General features: G+C 45.8%; 1 protein-coding gene across 3 annotated transcripts in view; it reads right to left on the minus strand.

Annotated features, from left to right (window-relative positions):
- The window catches only part of cpped1 (calcineurin-like phosphoesterase domain containing 1), a 243,295-nt gene that overhangs the window by 198,494 nt on the left and 25,064 nt on the right, over positions 1-19,737 (minus strand). For 2 of the 3 annotated variants that reach the window (XM_056429754.1, XM_056429753.1), the window contains one exon: positions 8,937-10,859. In XM_056429754.1, the coding sequence (XP_056285729.1) occupies positions 10,633-10,859 (227 nt within the window). In that variant the 3' untranslated portion in view covers positions 8,937-10,632. Of the gene's footprint in view, positions 1-8,936; positions 10,860-19,737 lie in introns of those variants that run through there. The other variant, XR_008833507.1, reaches the window with a different exon arrangement.

Raw genomic sequence — 19,737 nt, forward strand, 5'->3', positions numbered from 1 at the left:
GCATCAGCGGTAGGTTTACTTCTGCCCTCAAGCCAGATTTAGTTTCTTCCTTTCAGGCTGATTTCAGTCCTGAAACCAAAGGCCTGCTCCAACAAAGCAAAACATTATCTTTTTCTGTTTGGTGAAAGGCTTTTGGAAACAAATAAACCTCCATTCAAAGCTGCATGCACGACTTCCTCCAATAATATCAGATGTGTGTTGAGTGCAAAAGGGTCCAAACTTTTAAGACACCTCCTCAGGTTGAATCATCCAACTCAAGGTCGGATTCTGAAAAGTATGACTCACCGAAAAGCCTTTTAGTGGTAAGAGCACAAATCACAATTCTAGAAAACGAGCGCAGCCCGGGGTTCAGTGGAAGTGAAAGTAGTCCAGCAGCACGTCACACGTCGTGACCCTTGTTACTCCGTGACTACGGGTTGCAGTGCTGGGAAACGGCGGCGGAGTGGCGCGCCTGCAATGTTCACAAATTGGGATTATTACAGAACACCCTCGGTGCACTGAAATATGGATAAGAGAGAGAGAGGGGGGGGGGGGCGTGTTGGGGTCAAGCTGCCTCTGTGATGTTCAACCGGAACGACACACACAAGTCATTTCGTTGTTTAGCTAACGGTGGGCGCTGATTACTACGAGCAAAGAGACCTCTTTTTTTTTCCAGGGCTGCAATTTGCATAAATTATAAGTGACAACAAAAAGAAAGAAAGAAGGGATAAACATTAAATCAACATGCAAAAGAAGCAGAGGGAATAAAAAAGGGAGGACATGAAGCAAATGTATGACTTTAGTAAAAATGCATGAACCGTCTCATCACTGTGACGGGCGGAGGCCAATAAGCGGGAGGGGAATGTGGCGTTGGTGAGGGGGGAAAGACGAGAAGGAGGAACAAGGGAACAAGACAATCACAGGAAGTGAAGGAGTGAGACGCGTAGAGATAGAAAAATAAAATCAGTCTTGTCTGTAATGTTTAAAAGCACTGGCTTTGTCAAATAGGCATATTAGATGAATAATTCAAGGCGGCTGGCGGGCTGGAGGGTTAGAGGAGGGGTGTGTGTGTGTGTGTGTGTGTGGTGGTGGGGGAGGGGGGTGAAAAGGGGAGACGAGTAGCAGGCTGGACTGGATGTCGGTGATGCATCAGTGGAGACGGCCGCTACGCGTGTTTGTGCCACAGCGTTTGGTGAGAAGATGAGAAACGGAGACGGAGAGTGTGTGTGAGAGTGTGTGTGAGAGTGTGTGTGAGAGTGTGTGTGAGTGTGTGTGTGAGAGTGTGTGTGAGAAAGCGCTGACAGGGGAATATCCTCGTTAGCATATCTCACTCAGTGACACTCTGATGAGCGATCACGGGAGAACCCGAGGCGCTCTGTCTATAAACCAATACGCCCTAAAGCCCCCCCGACAGGAGGCCCGTCATCGACCAGGCGGACCTCGAAGAGGACGAGGAAGAACGAGAAGGGAACCAAAAGGAGAACAAGCGGAGATCAAGGAAGCTCAAAGGATGATTTGATCTCCACCAGCGACCTCCGAGGCGTGAGGCCGAGAGCGCCGCGCCGCTGTTGCATTTGAAACCTCGGTATCGGGGCTTTTCTCACACTAACGGGCTTCTCCCAACTATTCATCCACTCTGTCACATTGAACGTGTTTGAACTCTAATGTTTACTTCTGGTCACATGACGTCTATTCTTCTGTCCATCCTGGAGAGGGATCCTCCTCTGTTGCTCTTCTTCCCTTTTTTTTTCTCCGTTTCTTATTTCGTGGGAGTTTTTCCTGATCCGATGTGAGGTCAAAGGTCAGGGATGTCGTATGTCTACAGCAGGGCTATTCAACTTCAGTAGCAAGTGGGCCGAATAAGAAAATCACGGGGGGTGTGAGGGCCGCACAGAATATTGATCAAATCAGCACCCGATGCTCACCTGTGCGAGAAGGATTGTTGACGGGGGGGGGGGGGGGGGGGGGTTTGGTAGAGGCAACAGTGAGACTCGATGGCTCTGGGTTAGACGTCTCAATGTATAAAAGAGGCGTGTCCGTCAGTTTTATTTTTTCTTACCAAGCTATAGTGATTTGCAGGCAGTCTTGCGGGCCAGAGTTAAACTCAAACGGGCCGCATCCGGCCCGCGGGCCGCTAGTTGAATAGGCCTGGTCTACAGACTGTAAAGCCCTCTGAGGCAAATTTGTGATATTAGGCGATACAAAATAAACTGAATTGAATCTTAACATGGAGGAGCGACACTATTGAACCTCCTGCCTTGAAGGAAAGAAAAAGTCGAGGAGAAGTTACAGCGATAAGCACACAGAGTCTTCACAGTTATATTATTATATGATTATATAATGATAAGTGAGAGCCATCAGGAGTCAGCTGCCGGGAGTGGCAGTTTCATACTTAGTCTTTCATGCAGGATATGGTTTATGGTACTGAGCATGTTTTATGTGATTAAGACTCGAGTTGAGGTGTTTGAGGTTAGAGTCTCAAAGGAGGTCAAAGGTCAAAGGTCACATAGGAAACATCTTCAGGATCTAAGGAGTCACGAAAAGAAGAGAGTGAAGCGACGTCTGGACGACGCCACTGACGCCTATTACTGAGAGGTTCATCTGGCACACACACACACACACACACACACACACACACACACACACAGATAGCTGTCAGAGCGTCTGATGCAGTAAGTCAAAGACAAAAATAGGATCCCAAACATTAGCCTTCCTCCATAATTCCTGCTAATCCAAACACTAACAGTGAGGAAGTCTCATCGAGGAGGAGATGAAGAGTCGAGGATCCTGTGTGGGGAAAGATATCTGGATTAATTAGCATGTTGTGCGTGTGTGTTAGTGTGTTAGTGTGTTTGTGTGTGTGTGTTTGTGCGTTCGCTTTGTAGAGCGCGTGCCAGAAATCCACCCGCATGGCGGTGGACGCATGTGTTTGTGTGTGTTAGTGTGTTTGTGCGTTTGACGCGACGCGGTGGGGTAATTGTCGGCGTATTATATCCTCTATCCGCGGAGCCGCCACCTCATCAGTGGATGTTCACTGACATAAGAAGCGTGTGTGATTGGATTTCACGTGTTTTTAATCACTCCGCCTCTATTTTTTGCTCATGTTGTCGTGTGTGCGTGTGTGTGTGTGTTGGGGGGGGGGGGTCTGTCTAATTACAAGGATGGATTACATTTCAATGTCAACAATGTCAATCACGGCGGTGAACTCACGCAGGGGAATCTGGAGGCTCTGAACCAATCAAGGCCCTTGAGTGTGTTCTTGTATCCTTGTGAGGACCGTGTCCCACGAGGAGAGCCTTGTGTGAAGGGCCACAGAGGGCCAGAGGGCCACAGCGAGCCACAGAGGGCCATGAGGGCCACAGAGGGCCACAGCGAGCCACAGAGGGCCACAGAGGGCCAGAGAGCCACAGAGAGCCACAGAGGGCCATGAGGGCCACAGAGGGCCACAGCGAGCCACAGAGGGCCACAGAGGGCCACAGAGGGCCAGAGAGCCACAGAGGGCCACAGAGAGCCACAGAGGGCCAGAGGGCCACAGCGAGCCACAGAGGGCCACAGAGAGCCACAGAGGGCCAGAGGGCCACAGAGGGCCACAGCGAGCCACAGAGGGCCACAGAGGGCCAGAGAGGGCCACAGAGGGCCAGAGAGCCACAGAGGGCCACAGAGAGCCACAGAGGGCCATGAGGGCCACAGGGCCACAGAGGGCCACAGAGGGCCAGAGGGCCACAGAGGGCCAGAGAGCCACAGAGGGCCACAGAGGGCCACAGAGAGCCACAGAGGGCCAGAGGGCCACAGAGGGCCAGAGAGCCACAGAGGGCCACAGAGGGCCACAGAGGGCCACAGAGAGCCACAGAGGGCCAGAGGGCCACAGTGAGCCAGAGGGCCAGGGCTCTCCTCCTTCTCCGGGAAACTAAAGCATGTGAGGGGATGTTGACTGACAGGCAGGGGGGCAACACGCCGACCTGTGTGTGTGTGTGTATGTGTGGGTGTGTGTGTGTGTGTGTGTGTGTGCCATCATTGCCAGCCTCGGTATGTGCAAGTATGTGTGTGCAGCCGTCACACATGTGCACGAGGGTGTCTCAGTGTGTGTGTGTTTGTGTGTGTGTGCACATGCAAAAGAGAGAGAATAAGTGTGTGTTTGTGTGTATGTGTGTGTGCACATGCAAATGAGGAGGAGAAGAAGAAGAAGGAGGAAGAGTAGAAGAAGACGGAGAAGGAGAAGATATACAATAATAATCTGCAGCAATTATTATGTTTCTCAATTTGGGGAACCATCCAACACACACACACACACACACACACACACACACGGTGCGTCTCCCCCCGCGTCTCGGCCTCTCCAGTCGGCGTGCCGCGTAAATAATGGCATTGGGCCATGCAGCCAGCAGGTGTCCGGTGGAGGGGAGGAGAGGAGGGGAGGAGGAGAGGAGGGGAGGAGGGGAGGAGAGGAGAGGAGGAGAGGAGGAGAGGAGGAGAGGAGGAGAGGAGGGGAGGAGGGAGGAGGAGGGGAGGAGGAGAGGAGGGGAGGAGGAGGAGGAGGAGGAGAGGAGGAGGAGGAGGAGGAGGAGGAGGAGGAGGAGAGGAACGTCCACGAGAGAGAGAGAGGGAGGAGGAGGAGGAGGAGGAGGAGAGGAGGAGGAGAGGAGGAGGGAGGAGGAGGGAGGAGAGAGGAGGAGGGAGCAGGAGGAGGGGAGGAGGAGAGAGGAGGGAGGAGGAGAGGAGGAGGAGGGAGGAGAGGAGGGAGGAGGGAGGAGAGGAGGAGAGGAGGGAGGAGGGAGGAGAGGAGGAGAGGAGGGGAGGAGGAGAGGAGGAGAGGAGGGGAGGAGGGGAGGAGGGGAGGAGGAGATGAGGAGAGGAGGAGAGGAGGGGAGGAGGAGAGGAGGAGCTCCACGTCCAGACTAACTAGAAACAATCTTCCATCTCCACTCTGAGCGAGTGGGAGTCCGTCGGTGGTGTGAAGAACGGTATTGTGGGTAAATGTCACAGAGAGCCTTCTGTTCCATATTTCACTAAGTGAACAAGGGAGGAGAGAAAAAAAGAGAAGAAGAAGCCTCCACGGGCAGATCCACTTTGGTCTGCTCTAAAAAATGAACAAGAGGAAGAGGAGGAAGAGGAGGATGAGTCTTCTAGTTCCATAACGACATCCTCTTAGGACAAAGACACTCATGCAACTGCTGGGCAACGATTACAATGATCCTTCATGAAAAATGAAAAAACATGGGACACATTGTTCTGAAAAAAGACTTCTTGCCCATATTTCAGGTTATTATACATTGTACAGCATATATATATATATAAATATATATATACATATATCTATATCTAAATATATATATCTATATATCTCTATATAGATATATAGATACATATTTATTTATTTAAACAACACACATGCACATTAAATATATTCCTCATTTTCTTTCTGTTCTGTAAAATGTATATTTGACATATACTGTATATATAAATTTTATATATACGTATATAAAATATTAATCTTTGATATATATATATATATAACATAAATATATTTGACATATACATCTATAAATCTCTGACATACATATATATATATTTTATTTAAATCTTTTGACATACATATATTTGTAAAATCTTAATATTTGACATATATATAAAATATAAATATTTGACATACATATATTTGACATATATATATATAAATCTCTGACATATATATATATTATATATATCTTTTACATACATATATATGCAAAATATAAATCAATGACATATATATATATATATATAAAATATAAATCTTTGAAATGGAAACATTCCTGTGTGTGAAGTTACTTTACAGAGCTTGTACATTAAAGATTAGTGGTTCAACCTTTGAAAAACAATTACATAACTACATTTCATTCAGCTGACAGTTTTCATCCAAAGCTACTCACAATAAATGAACCACGAGTACAAACGCAGAACAACAGAGTACAATTTATTCAAGGACGCCAAACTACAAAGTGCTCTAAGTAAGTGCCATTTAACAGCTACTAAAGTGATATATATATATATATATATATATATATATATATATATAGGTATATAGTTCAGTCTTGATTTTCAGGTGGTGTGCAGACATCCACTGTGAAGTGTCAGACAGGCAGAGACTCGTGCTGCTACCTGTGTTTGGGGGAAACGGAGCCTTGAGGGACCCCAGTAGTGAGAGGAAGAGGAGGGGACCCAGGACGGAGCCTTGAGGGACCCCAGTACTCAGACGCAGATCCTCTGAAGGTAACTCTGGACTTCTCTCTTAAAGTGTTAATGACATCCGGGTTTGATGGCTGTCTCCAACATGATGTCATACATGTTTAAACCCTCTTCCTCTTCGGGCATGCTCTGCTCTCTGCTTTTAAGCGTGACATTTTAGATTAAAAAAACTTTTCTTTGCAATTGAAATGAGAGAAAAGAAAGAAGAAGCTTCTCCTTGAAGCAGGAAGACAACAAACCATTTAAATGTTCTCACGACACCCTTTGATTATTATAATGAAGTTATGTGCCGCTACTTTTCTGTTAACCGCGATTAACCCAGCCGAGGGGGTACCTGAACTCTCTGACATGTCGTGTCCCCCCCAATCAACTCATCATGACTAATCCATATCATCTTGCAATAGACGGAGATTATTTATGGCTTTAATGCAACAGTTGGGACGCATCTGCGACCCGTCAAGACTACGTGGATGGAGCCGATCCGCCACATTGAATAAAATGACTCATGCATCATTTTGACCTCGGCCGATTGGTAGAGTCATCAAAACATGCTCCGTCTTGGCGAGCGAGCGCCGATCCCCGGCCAGCTCTCCCAGTCTGTCTCGCTGGCTGCAGGCCCAGAGGGGCAGGGCGGGGAGGGGGGGGGGGGGATGGATGGGCCCCGTCGAATGGCTCCCCTGTTGCCCAGATGGCTCGCTCTGTCAGCGGGCTCACCACCGGGGAGGGGTGGCACCCTGACGTCAGGCCACGATTGGATATGCCAACTTTCATTTTCTTTGACCTCGGGAACGTCCACTTCCGGAGCATTTCTTGAGATTCTTATCACATCCTTTCCCTCAGCAGATGGAATGATGCCGTCTTTCACTTCTGTAATGAAGAGAAGTCGGCCTCAGGCAGCAGTTTAGGGGGAAAAGCTAAAAAAACGATAAAGTTCGGGACCAGATGGTGGACGTCGAGTCCTTTCCCATCGGCCTCGTTTGGTCCGAATTTTCTGACTTTTCATGTTTGATCCGAACATTAATGACAGGTGTGAAACCTCCTCAGATCACGGGACCGCGCGTTCTAGCGTTAGGACTTTTGGACCAATCACAGGGAAGCAGTTCTTCCGTACGCTTGCATGATTGCAGTGTGAAACCAACAAAGTGTACAATGTAAGAGGAAGTGCACACCTTGGTTTGGACTTTCAGGTGTGAGAAGACAAACAGACGAGCGTTCAGCAGCTGGAGAGACATGAGTGCTACAAGGAGAATATTGGATCTTTTATATATATATAACATAATAATATATATATGTAAAATATATATATTATTTGATATATATATAAAAGATACAATATAAATATTTTACATATATATTTAATATATATCTAAAATATATATGTGTAAAAATACATTATATCCAGATCTATTTTATATACATATATAAATTGATATCTCTTATATATAAATATCTATATCTTGTATATAAAAAAGATATATATATATATAAAATATATATCTTTTACATATATATATATACATATATATATATATGACTTGTCCGCCATATATAATGTGTATATATATATATATATATATATACACTCTTTGCTTTTAAAACCCAGTGTGTCCATGTTTCCAGACACCCGCTCACTCGGCTAACAGCATGTAACCCAAAATATCTGTCGGCCAAATTGATGGAGTCGACGTGTGACGATAACTTTTTGGATCCCATTAGAGCCCAAAAACACTCAGACGGAGGTGAGAACAAGCTCCGCTTGAGTCTCCGGGGGAAACATTCCCTCAAGCCTCCATTCTCACTCATGTACGCTCAAAAGCAGGTGACCTTTGACTCAGAGTCCCCTACATGTACTCATGTACTGCATTATGGACTCCAGACCCGGGCTGCTGATGAAAGTGTTGAAAGGGGGAGGGGGGAGGAGGGCTTTAGATCAAAAAACACGGTCTGGCTTTTATCCGTCGCAGTGGAACACATCTCCTGCAGGAGCAGAGAGCCAAGGTCACGCCACTGACCTCTAGCCTGTCCAGGAAGATGCCATCTTATGAGGACTTTTTAAAATACGATTCTTTTCTTGCAGTATTAACCCAGTGATTTTATAATATATATATAGAGACTTTATATTATTAAACTAGTGATTTTATATTATATATATATATTTTATATTGTTAAACCGGTGATTTTATATTATATATATATTATATTTTATATGATTAAAGCAGTGATTTTATATTATATATATTATATTATTAAACCAGTGATTTTATATGATATATATATATTATATTTAATATTATTAAAGCAGTTTTTATATTATATTATATATTTTATATTATTAAACCAGTGACAAAAACTTGAAGATTATTCTTCCGTTATTTCTTTGAAAAATCATCGCACATCTTTTCCAGCAGGAAGAGCCTCAACCTGGATGTCAGAGCAGAGCAGCTCCTCTTCTCTCTCTCCTTATAGACAAATGTACATCTCCATCGCACATTACTAACTCTACTTCTTCTTCGGAGTCGTTGTGCCTTCTCTCCTCACCGGGTCCATTTGACCTGGCTGGTCCTGGTTCCTGCTTCCTTGCCTCCTTCCTAATGGCCCGGCCTCTTTCGCGATCCCTCCTGCCTCCGTGGCCCCGCCTCCTGCCGTTAACCTGCTGATGCCCCGCCCACCCCATCTCAAAAGTCTCCAGCTTTTAAAGAACCGAGACACAACAAACACGTCAACACACTGCAATCATTAGATAACATCTTTTATTTATTATATAAAAATACCACCAAGTGATGTCACCGTCACGGTATCCAGGAGGCCATCGGTCAAAGCGATGAGAACAAATGTGCTCAAAACCAAAAGCACACATAAAAGAAGGAGATAAGGAACAATGTGTTTGAGCTCGTCTCCCGTGAGGATGTACGAATAGATAAAGGACATGCGGCTCCTTCTCAGACAGGAAATGAAGGAGATGGACTGAGTCGTCTTTCAACCATTATCCTCATTATCCCTCCTCCTCCTCTCCTCTCCCCTCACGCTGACTTTTTGGAGGTGAGGCAGGATCTGTCGATGTGAAACGAGGTCAGCGATGGCGTCCACACACACACACACACACACACACACACACACACACACACACACACACACACACACACACACACACACACACACACACACACACACACACACACACACACACACACACACACACACACACACACACACGTCCTCTTTCTCTCCTGCACACACAGATGTGTTGCTCAATGGTTGCCATGACAACTCTTTTACATTCTGAGTCGGTCAGAGCGAGTGTGTAGTGTGTGTGTTAGTGTAATTGAGGAGAGTAATTTAGGGCCCGCAGGCAAAAAGTCATTTGGTTGCAGAAATTTCCATTTTTAAAGACACTATTTTTTATACGGCGAGCTTCTGAATCAGCCGGCGGCCATCGGGGCCTCAACGCGGCGAGGTCGTGACAGGAAGTACTTGTGCTCCTCGACAATACGATCGCGCCACGTTCACGGCGGCTCTTAAAGTGGAGCGACGTGAACGTTACATCAGGGACACAAATACCGTCCGACAAGCGGATCATTCCAGAGATTCTCTGTACATACAACTAAATTATTGGATTCATTTATTAACATGAATTGACCCATTTCCTTCTCTTTATATAATAATTTGCCTCGTCAGTGGCGCGGTCCGCTTCTAACGAGCACCGCCTTTGATTTCCCTTCAAACCACACACACACACACACACACACACACACGGGGGGGGGGGGGGGGTATTCACATGAAGTGTGGTTATGTAATTCAGCCTCAGTGTTTTATCTGATTGATGTCCGCCCCGCTGTTTCCTGGCCTCACTTTGCATTCGCAGCAGAAGATGAAGCGGATTGTATTTTAATTATAGTCAGAAAAGGCGGGACTAAAATCTTTGAGGATCACAACTTTAAAAATTCACATTAATTTCTGTTATAATTGAGACGGATTAAGAAAAACCTCAGAAACCAAAAGCTATAAAAAGTAAAAAAACCTTCTCACTTCCTATCCATTACCTACAAAGGCGGCGTAAGGGCTGATCCGGGGTCAGCTGCACATTAATATGTTGACACACATATTGCATAGGACCGCCAGACTAACAGTAGGAATGGCTACGACAGCTGGAGATTATAGGAGCATGAAAGAGGGGAACTCCACCCTTTAATACTCTTTAATCTTCACGGTTATATGAACCTGCAGATTTTAGTTCAGACCGACAGTCGTTGTGCCTTCATGGTTTTCTACATTTCTCATTGAACAACTTCAGCTTGGAGTGAAGAAATGATTTTCATATCTCAACCAGCTGGAGGCTACAAAGAGCTTCTTTTGTGCCTCTGAGAACAGGGAGTAAAAAAACCAACAAAAGTACTATTTACAAAGAACGCTGCCGTCCGTCTCCGGCCTTCAGGCGTCCAGGAGCTTCCTGAGGTCGCGGTCCACGCCGCCGGCGCTCAGCTGCTCCAGGCTGTGGTAGCGGTGGACGACGGCGCCGGCGGTCACCGCCACCACCCGGACGCCGTGGGTGTCCTCGCCGAGCTGGCACCCGATGGCCGAGCTCACGACCATGTCCAGGCCGTCGTGGCAACCGCCGGCGTTCCGGTGGTAGTGGCCGGAGAACACCGCCTTCACGCCTGTGGCAACGAGACGGGGCGAGAGATTCATCAATCAAGAAATGCAAAAGTATTAAATGGGATAAAATATTTAAAAAACTTGTCTGCTATATATATATATATATATCCCAAAAATATATAAAAACTTGTCCGCTGCATATTATATATATATAAATATAAAAAACTTGTACGCTATATTAAAAAACTTGTCCGCTATGGATTATATATAAATGTAAAATATAAACAAACTTGTCCACTATATATTATATATAAAAAAACTTGTCCGCTATAGATTATATATAAATGTAAAATATAAACAAACTTGTCCACTATATATTATATATAAAAAAACTTGTCCGCTGAATATATAATATATATATACAGCGGACAAGTTTTTATATATATATATATTATATATATAAATAACATATTTTAAAAACGTGTGCGATATATATTATATATATATAAAATACCAAAAAGCTTGTCCAGTATATTATTATATATATATATATAAATAAAAATGTTCCGCTATATATATTATATATTATGATATAATATATTTTATTATATATTACAAATATGTTCACAGTGAAAATTATCAACGTTTTGCTCCTTCGGGAGGTTTCTGTCTTGTGGAACGGACCTCGAACCGTTCGCCGCGGTCAAAAGGACTCGACGAAAAGGTCTCGACCAAAAGAGAACGGCGACTGTCGTGAGTCGTCATGGCGACGACACGCCGCGTTCATCCTTTTCTCTTCGAGTCCTCTCTGGCGTACGACCCCCTTCACGCTTCGCACTCGGTCGGTGCTTCAAAGCCGGCTGACCGAGGTCAAGCCGCCGCAGAGGAAACAAAATAAAACATGAACAAAAACACCTCTGAATAACAGAGAATAGAAAGACAAGAGATGAGGAGGGAACGTGAGGAAGAGAGAGAAGGATAAACATGGGGAGGGAGGGGGGACAGAGAAATTAGTAAGGAGAACGATAGCAGGAAAAAAAGGGAAGGAAGAAAGGATGAAGGAAGGGGGGGAAGACAGAAAGAAAGAAAGAAAGGTGGGAGAGAGATAGAGAAATTGGAAAATGAGGGAGAGGAGAATAAGAAAAGGAAGGAAGGAAGGCAAGACATGGGGGAAGGAAGGAAGGAAAGACATGGGGAGGGAGGGGGGGAGACAGAGAAATTAGTAAGGAGAACGATAGCAGGAAAAAAAGGGAAGGAAAAAAGAAAGACAGATAGAAAGAAAGAAAAGTGGGAGAGAGACAAACGGATACATTGGAAAATGAGAGAGGAAGGAAGGAAGGAAGGAAGGAGATACTCTGGAGCTCTCCACTTACAGCATACTTTAAAAACTTTCATTAAGGGTTAGCACGATTTTAAATTTATTTTCAATTACACACAACATCATCATCATCATCACCACCACCAATAGAACGTGTCGGCCTCGAGTCACGACCAAGGAAACGAGCGCCGCTGGGCCGGAGGCGTCTCGTCGCCCTGCGTGCAGCTCGTCCTCGTGTGACGGCTCTCTGGAGGAAACGATCCGACTTCCTGACTAACTTCTTCATTTATGGACAACTTCCACTAAAGAAGAGGAGGAGAGGAGGAGAGGCGGAGCGGAGGAGAGGAGGAGAGTCCTGCTGCTCGTCTCCAGAGACGCTCGCCCGGAGCAGAGGCCCCGAAAACTGGCAACGACAAGAGAGGAAGAAATGCACAACGCCACCGGGCTGTCCCAGAAATCGAAGACGAGGAGGAACGAGGAGGATCCCCTCAAACAAAAAAAACACACCTCTGAACCCGCCGGTACGACTTCAGCGTCGTGAAATGGAATCTTCATCACTGGAATACAAATGTGACCTGAATTTGTCTTCATATTCGGAGCTACGCGAGGACACGCCCGGAGCACTCAATAATTAATATGCCAATGATGGAAATTGATGGTTTAGGCCTGTACGTGTGTGTGTGTGTATGTACGTGTGTGTGTGTGTGTGTGTGTGTATATGGACTAAAGTCATTTACAATCCAAACCTGGGGCGGCACACCCCACCACCATGTGTGGACGGGCCTGCAGCTGTATCCATACGGGTTTCACGGTTCTGTGTATAGTGTGTGTGTGTGTGTGTGTGTGTGAGGAACGCTAGCCTTTCATGTGACCGTGCCACTGCTCTCGGTAACTGAATAACCTGCACGGGTCAGCACTTTCTGCGTGTCCTTGATGTTATTTCTAGATGAGGGCAAATGCCCCCAAAACATGGGCTCATTATTCTGTGTGTGTGTGTGATACGTGTGTGTGTGAACCATGAGTCATGACCCATGACCCATGACTCATAGGTCATGGGTCATGGGTCATGACTCATGGCTCATGGTTGGTCATGGGTCATGGGTCATGGGTCGGTGGGCTGAGTTAAACTAAGCTGGATGATGGCGATAGCTTCATATTTTTGAGTGTCGGACTATTTCAATAAAACTGCTGCAGGAAGGTCGTAGCTCACACCGAACCTTTACTTTAATAAAAGCCTCTTGAATGTAAAGTGACTCATCTCGTCCATCCATCAGAGGATCGGCGGTTCGATTCCCTGCGAGCCCATGCTGGTGAGGAGTTAGGAGTTAGGAGCTAGGAGCTAGTCCTGATGGCGGCTCCTCCCATGAGGGCGTGAATGATGTCATGAAGAGTTGAAGTGGTGGGAGGACTGGAGGAGTGCTCCACAAGGACGGGTCCAGTTACCATCAAGTATAAGTGGTGCATTCAGTGTCTGAACACCTCCCGTACCTTCCAGAAACTCCTACTTCAAAACAACAACAACAACAACAACTCCCCCTCCTGGTTTCCTGCAGAAGCCCGGCGATAACACCCCCGAGCCTGAATTCAACAGAGCGCTGTCAATACGCCGCCGGCTTGGGAAGTCGAGCTACTCCACCTGAGCTCTTGTCCGCTTTGAGAAATTAATTACAAAAAAAGAAAAGAAAACAGAGAGAAGGTGGCCCCGTCGGGGAGAGGAGAACGGCTTTTCAATCTCCAAAAAGATTTGCAGGTATGAATAGAAGATACACAATTGAGAAAAAGAAGAAAAGAAATGGAATAAAGAAGTTGGATGAAGCCCCCCCCCTGGGAGTGTCTGCCTGAGAGTAAACGGGGGGGGGGGGGGGTCGCTCCGAGAGAAAAGGCTGAGATTGCCCGCGTGGAACAGAAAAATACCACTTAATAAAAAAGCCTAAAGAAAACAAACAATTTAAAACTCCCCTAAAGAAATACCTCGGCATTGTTACAAAGACTATATATATATATATACACTACCGTTCAAAAGTTTGGGATCACCCAGACAATTTCGTGTCTTCCATGAAAAATCACACTTTTATTTATCAAATGAATAGAAAATAGTCAAGACATTGACAAGGTTAGAAATAATGATTAATATTTGAAGTATTAATTTTGTTCTTCAAACTTCAAGCTCAAAGGAAGGCCAGTTGTATAGCTTATATCACCAGCATAACTGTTTTCAGCTGTGCTAACATAATTGCACAAGGGTTTTCTAATCAGATATTAGTCTTCTAAGGCGATTAGCAAACACAATGTACCATTAGAACACTGGAGTGATAGTTGATGGAAATGGGCCTCTATACACCTCTGGAGATATTTCATTAGAAACCAGACGTTTCACCTAGAATAGTCATTTACCACATTAACAATGTAGAGAGTGTATTTTTGATTAATGTTATCTTTATTGAAAAAACAGTGCTTTTCTTTGAAAAATAGTCATTTCTAAGTGATCCCAAACTTTTGAACGGTAGTGTATATATATATATATATAAAAGTGTATATACAAATATATACATAAATAAAATGATGAATACACTTTTCTATATATATATAAAGAAATATATATATACACTACCGTTCAAAAGTTTGGGATCACTTAGATCCCCCCCCCCACACTTTTCTATATATATAAAAATATAAAGAAATATAAATATATATATAGATAAATATAAGTGTATATAAAAGTATGTATAAATATAATTCTATATATACTTTTAGATATAAAAGTGAATATATTTCTATTTATATATATATACATATATATAACGGTCAAAGTGAAAGTTGCGCTCCTCACTTTTCTGTACATTCATCATGTGGAGTGTAATCAGCGTGGGTGGCCCTCAGGGATCTGAGCACAAACACAAAAAACTCCCGACAACACGGAACCATTCAGCCCGACGGAGAATGGAACACACAACGGTGAGAGTGTCTCGGTCTCTGCGGGAATCCCATTTACTCGTCGGCCTTGAAACGGCGCTCGCTTCTATGTGCTATGTGTGTGAAGTGAGGAGGAGGAGGAGGAGGAGGAGGGGGGGGAGTGACGGAAACGTATTGACTGCCAACGGAGGTAAATTACCCCGAGTCAAATTGAATTCTGGTCAGATAAATGCACAGAAAGGAGACGGGAGTCCCCTCCAGTCTTATTATTATTATGATGATGATGATGATGATGCCGCCCCGTGAGCCGCGTTCGCCTTAATTGCCGGATGCGTTTGAATATCCCGGATAAAACGCCGTTTAAAATGCTAATGACGGCCCGCAACACAAATAAAAGAGGAATAAAAGAATTAAGAAGCGTCTCGTTTGATGTTTGTGCTCCTCCTCCCTCTTCTTCTTCATCCTCTACCTTTCATCTCGCGGGTCACTGATGTTGCCGGCCACGCGATTGGCTGTAATTCACGGTGAAATGGCGGCTGTTGATAATTCGCATGACAGGAGGATACAAAATGATGTAGCGCGGTGAGGCATCACACAGCTCCCCATAAATCACTCCTATATATATAAAAATATAAATATATATATATAAACACATAATTACAGCTGGGAAATGGAAGTAGTCAGCATGTACAGCCCTCTGAGGGCGAACATGCCTCTTGGCCGTTCGGTACCTCATCATCCTCACGTCTGCCAGCTGGAAGCCTCGTTTCCTCAAAAGGACACCAGGGGCCGGAGAGAGGGCGCTAAACACCCGGGGGCCCGAACCCTGGGGGGGGGGGGAGCTCAAAGAGACGGATTTTAAAAGTTGATTTCTGTCGGCGTTAGCATAACGAGTAAACTATGACGGCGCTGCTGCATGTTCATGTCACGGTATTGTGCGACCCGCTTTACACAGCAGGAGGAGCAGCTTCACTCCTCAGACTGCGTCAACAAAAGGAGGCGTTCAGGAACAGTGGTGGAGCGTAGGTCAACCGCGTTTTATGGCACCGCTCACCACATAACTGCTGTAGATATGAGAGAAGACGTCGGGCGGCTGAAGCCGAAGCACACGAGAGGCAGGAAGAGACTGAGGGAGTCTGGGAATGTTGCATCGGAAGTAAAACTCAAAACTCACAGGCGGCGTTTAATAAGACGGGGAGTCAGTGAACGCCTCATTCTTTAAAGTGGAATTTTCTGACACTTTAAATGGTGAATGGATCTGAAGGTGTAAAGCGCTTTAACACTACAGGTCAGCATTCACACTCACTGATGCCCACCTGCCTTCAGGACCCTCTAGCTGGGAATCGAACCGTCGATCTTTTGATTGAAGGCTAAACCACTGAGCTACAGGCGCCTTTTTACACCAGGGGTTACCAAGAGGCGGACTACGGTACGCAGGCGCCGACGCATCCGGACCTGGATTATAATCAGATAACTGATCAATTATGAAATGTTCACACTCAGAGAGCGTGACGGTTGAAAGCCGGTCATGTGACGCAGCGCCGCGAGTCCTTTGAGCAAACGCACACCCACTGGAATCGAGGATGACGCCACGAAAAACGATCTCAGAGCCCGATATGATCAGAATGCTGATGGAGTCATTAAACTGCCCGACGACGACGTTAACGGAGCTCAAACTAACGGTTTCCATAACCACAGAAACCGTCTCACACGCAGGAGATGAGAATAATAATGTTTTATTGACCACTTCACCGGAATAACTGAATGTAAAAGCCGCGGGGCAATTCAGTTAAATGTATTTTTTATCAAGCCAATATTTTACTTATTTATTATTAGGGTGTTCACTCGCAGCGCGGGAGAAAAAGAAATAATTGCGCCGCCAGTATGAGAGCGTATGCCCGCATATATTCTGAGCTTCTTTCTTTTAAAAAGATATGAATTATTTCAAACTCGGCGTAAATTAAACATGCGAAAACAACACATTTTCAGGAATTTTCCAAATTTTTTTGTGATTACATTTTTTTTAAGGACTTTTCCAGGCCTGGAAATAACCATTAAAAAAATGTCAAGACTTTTTCCAGGTTTTCCACAAAACCCCGATTGAACTTTATCTGGAAACCTGAAAACGTTTCCTTTTGAAAAGCTGCAAAATTATATTGCCAACAGATGGGAGAAAATAATGAAATAACAAAAAACGCGGATGAGGGTCTATCTGCTGCGCCGTAAGAGCGTAAACCGGAGCGGTGCCGCCACGCACTTCTCCGGGCGCCCGCCACAACGACTCAACTCGTTGCTCCGAGCAGAAACCAGGCGAGACCTTCGCCGACGGATCGACCGATTAAAAACGGCAAATGAATGAAATTAAGCGTCGAGTTCCTGCTCGTTTCGAGCATGGATCGTGATGGATGGGTGTGCGACACTCTAAACGTGTGGAAGAAGGAAAAAGAGAGAGAGCGAGACAAAGAAGAGAATAATAATAGAAAGCATTTTTCAGCCTCATTAAAACAATGGGGTTAAAGGCTTAACCGTGGCCTCTTATCAAGTCCCCGGTGGGTGATGAACGAGTCTTCTCTGAACAGAGGAGGACTCTTTGTTGATAAGGACAACCAGCGGCGAGAGAGAGAGAGAGAGAGAGTGAGAGGCTTATCTTCGCCACTAATTAGCTACTGTACTTCACCGCTGCGAGCAGTGGAGGGAATCCCAAAGAGTTTCTCAGCTGCACTCTTCTTCTGTACGTGCACAGGGTTTGGAGGCAGAGTGGAAGTGTGTGTGTGTGTGTGTGTGTGTGTGTGCGCTGAAGGTATCCCGAATGTAGAAAATGAACCTCGGAGGAGGAGGAGGTGGTGAGAAATCTAATTACAGTACTCCATCTATGAGGAGAGGAGAGGTTGAGAGCACTGCTGGGGTTTCTGATACTCTTCCCGCCTCTCGGAGGAAAAAAAACTAAAATAAAGAGGAGATATTGTCTCCAGCAACGGGAATTCAATCTTCTCCCGAGGAGATTCTGGGTGTGTCGTAAAAAACATTCCCTCTCTCAATTCAACACGGGCAGCCCGGCCCCGGACGTCTTTCTTCCTCTCGGTGGCCGACCGCCGGCAAGGAGAGCCTGACTTACTACGATGACGACCCGACGGCGACGAGGCGGCGCAGACGTCTGCGTGACGAGAGCAGACTGAGAAGAAAGTGGCCCAAATGAAGCCAGGAACAAGTTGCCTTGTGGTTCCAGTCGTGCTGGTTGTCATAATTAGTGTTTGAAACTTTAAAAAAAAGATATTAAACCGTTATTTAATATTAAGCGCGTCACCGTCGGATCAGGAGCCAGAGTAATTGCTTGTGCAATTTGTTTTTTTTAAAGAAGAAAGGGGAAACCGGGGCACTCTAGTTGCCCCTCAGAGAGCGGGGGGGGGGGCACGTGGAGACACAGCGGGCCGTTTACTCCCCCGGGTGGAGCCGCTCGCTCCGATGAGCCACGGGGAGAGTAATTGGTGTCGCACCTTTCCCCGCGCGCCGCAGAGAAAACGTACAGATACTCACCGGGGGAATACATTAGGCATAAAAAAACACAAAAATGCTCCAATGCACCGAGATTTATATGCAAAATGCAGACGTGCACGAAAACAATGTACACAATAAACACGATCACTCACAGAAACACTCCGCCCGACACATTATGAGAAGAAGGAGTAGGGAGAGGAATGGAAATACACCTCGGCGAGGAAGAAAAATCAATTACGTGTCTTTTTTTGTTCTGCGGGGGGCAATATTCTATATTTTCATTATACCGTCTGTCCCTGGTGGAGGAGTAGTAATGTGTGTGTGTGTGTGTGTGTGTGTGGGGGGGGGGGGGGGGGGCTATAACAACCTCACAAATGCTGAGCCAAATCCCCCCACCGCTGAGAGTCAACCGACACCACAAGAAGCCCCTTTGGAGCGGTCGGAGAGAGAGAGAGAGAGAAGGACAAAGAGAGAGAGAGAAGGACAAGGAGAGCGAGAGAGAGAGAGAAGGAGAGAGAGAAGGAGAGAGAGAGAGAGAAGGACAAGGAGAGAAGGAGAGAGAGAAGGACAGAGAGAGAAGGACAAAGAGAGAGAGAGAAGGACAGAGAGAGAGAGAGAGCGAGAGAGAGGAGGACAAGGAGAGAGAGAGAGAGAGAGAAGGACAGAGAGAGGATGACAAGGAGAGAGAGAGAGAAGGACAAGGAGAGAGAGAGAGAGAGCGAGAGAGAGAAGGACAGAGAGAGAGAGAGAAGAGAGAGAAGGAGAGACAGAGAAGGAGAGAGAGAGAGAGAAGGAGAGAGAGGTAGAGAGAAGGAGAGAGAGAGGGAGAGAGAGAAGGAGAGAGAGAAGGAGAGAGAGAGAGAGGAGAGAAGGACAGAGAGGAGATGACAAGAGAGAGAGAAGGACAGAGAGAGAGACAAGGAGAGAGAGAGAGAGGACAGAGAGAGAGGACAAGAGAGAGAGAGAGAGAAGGACAGAGAGAGGAGGACAAGGAGAGAGAGAGAGAAGGACAGAGAGAGGAGGACAAGGAGAGAGAGAGAGAAGGAGAGAGAGAGAAGGACAAGGAGAGAGAGAGGACAAGGAGAGAGAGAGAGAGAGAGAAGGACAAGGAGAGAGAGAGCGAGAGAGAGAAGGACAGAGAGAGAAGGACAAGGAGAGAGGAGAGAGAGGGACAGAGCGAGAAGGACAGAGAGAGGATGACAAGGAGAGAGAGA

This window comes from Pseudoliparis swirei, chromosome 13, assembly GCF_029220125.1.
Source record: "Pseudoliparis swirei isolate HS2019 ecotype Mariana Trench chromosome 13, NWPU_hadal_v1, whole genome shotgun sequence".
NCBI classification, from domain to species: domain Eukaryota; kingdom Metazoa; phylum Chordata; class Actinopteri; order Perciformes; family Liparidae; genus Pseudoliparis; species Pseudoliparis swirei.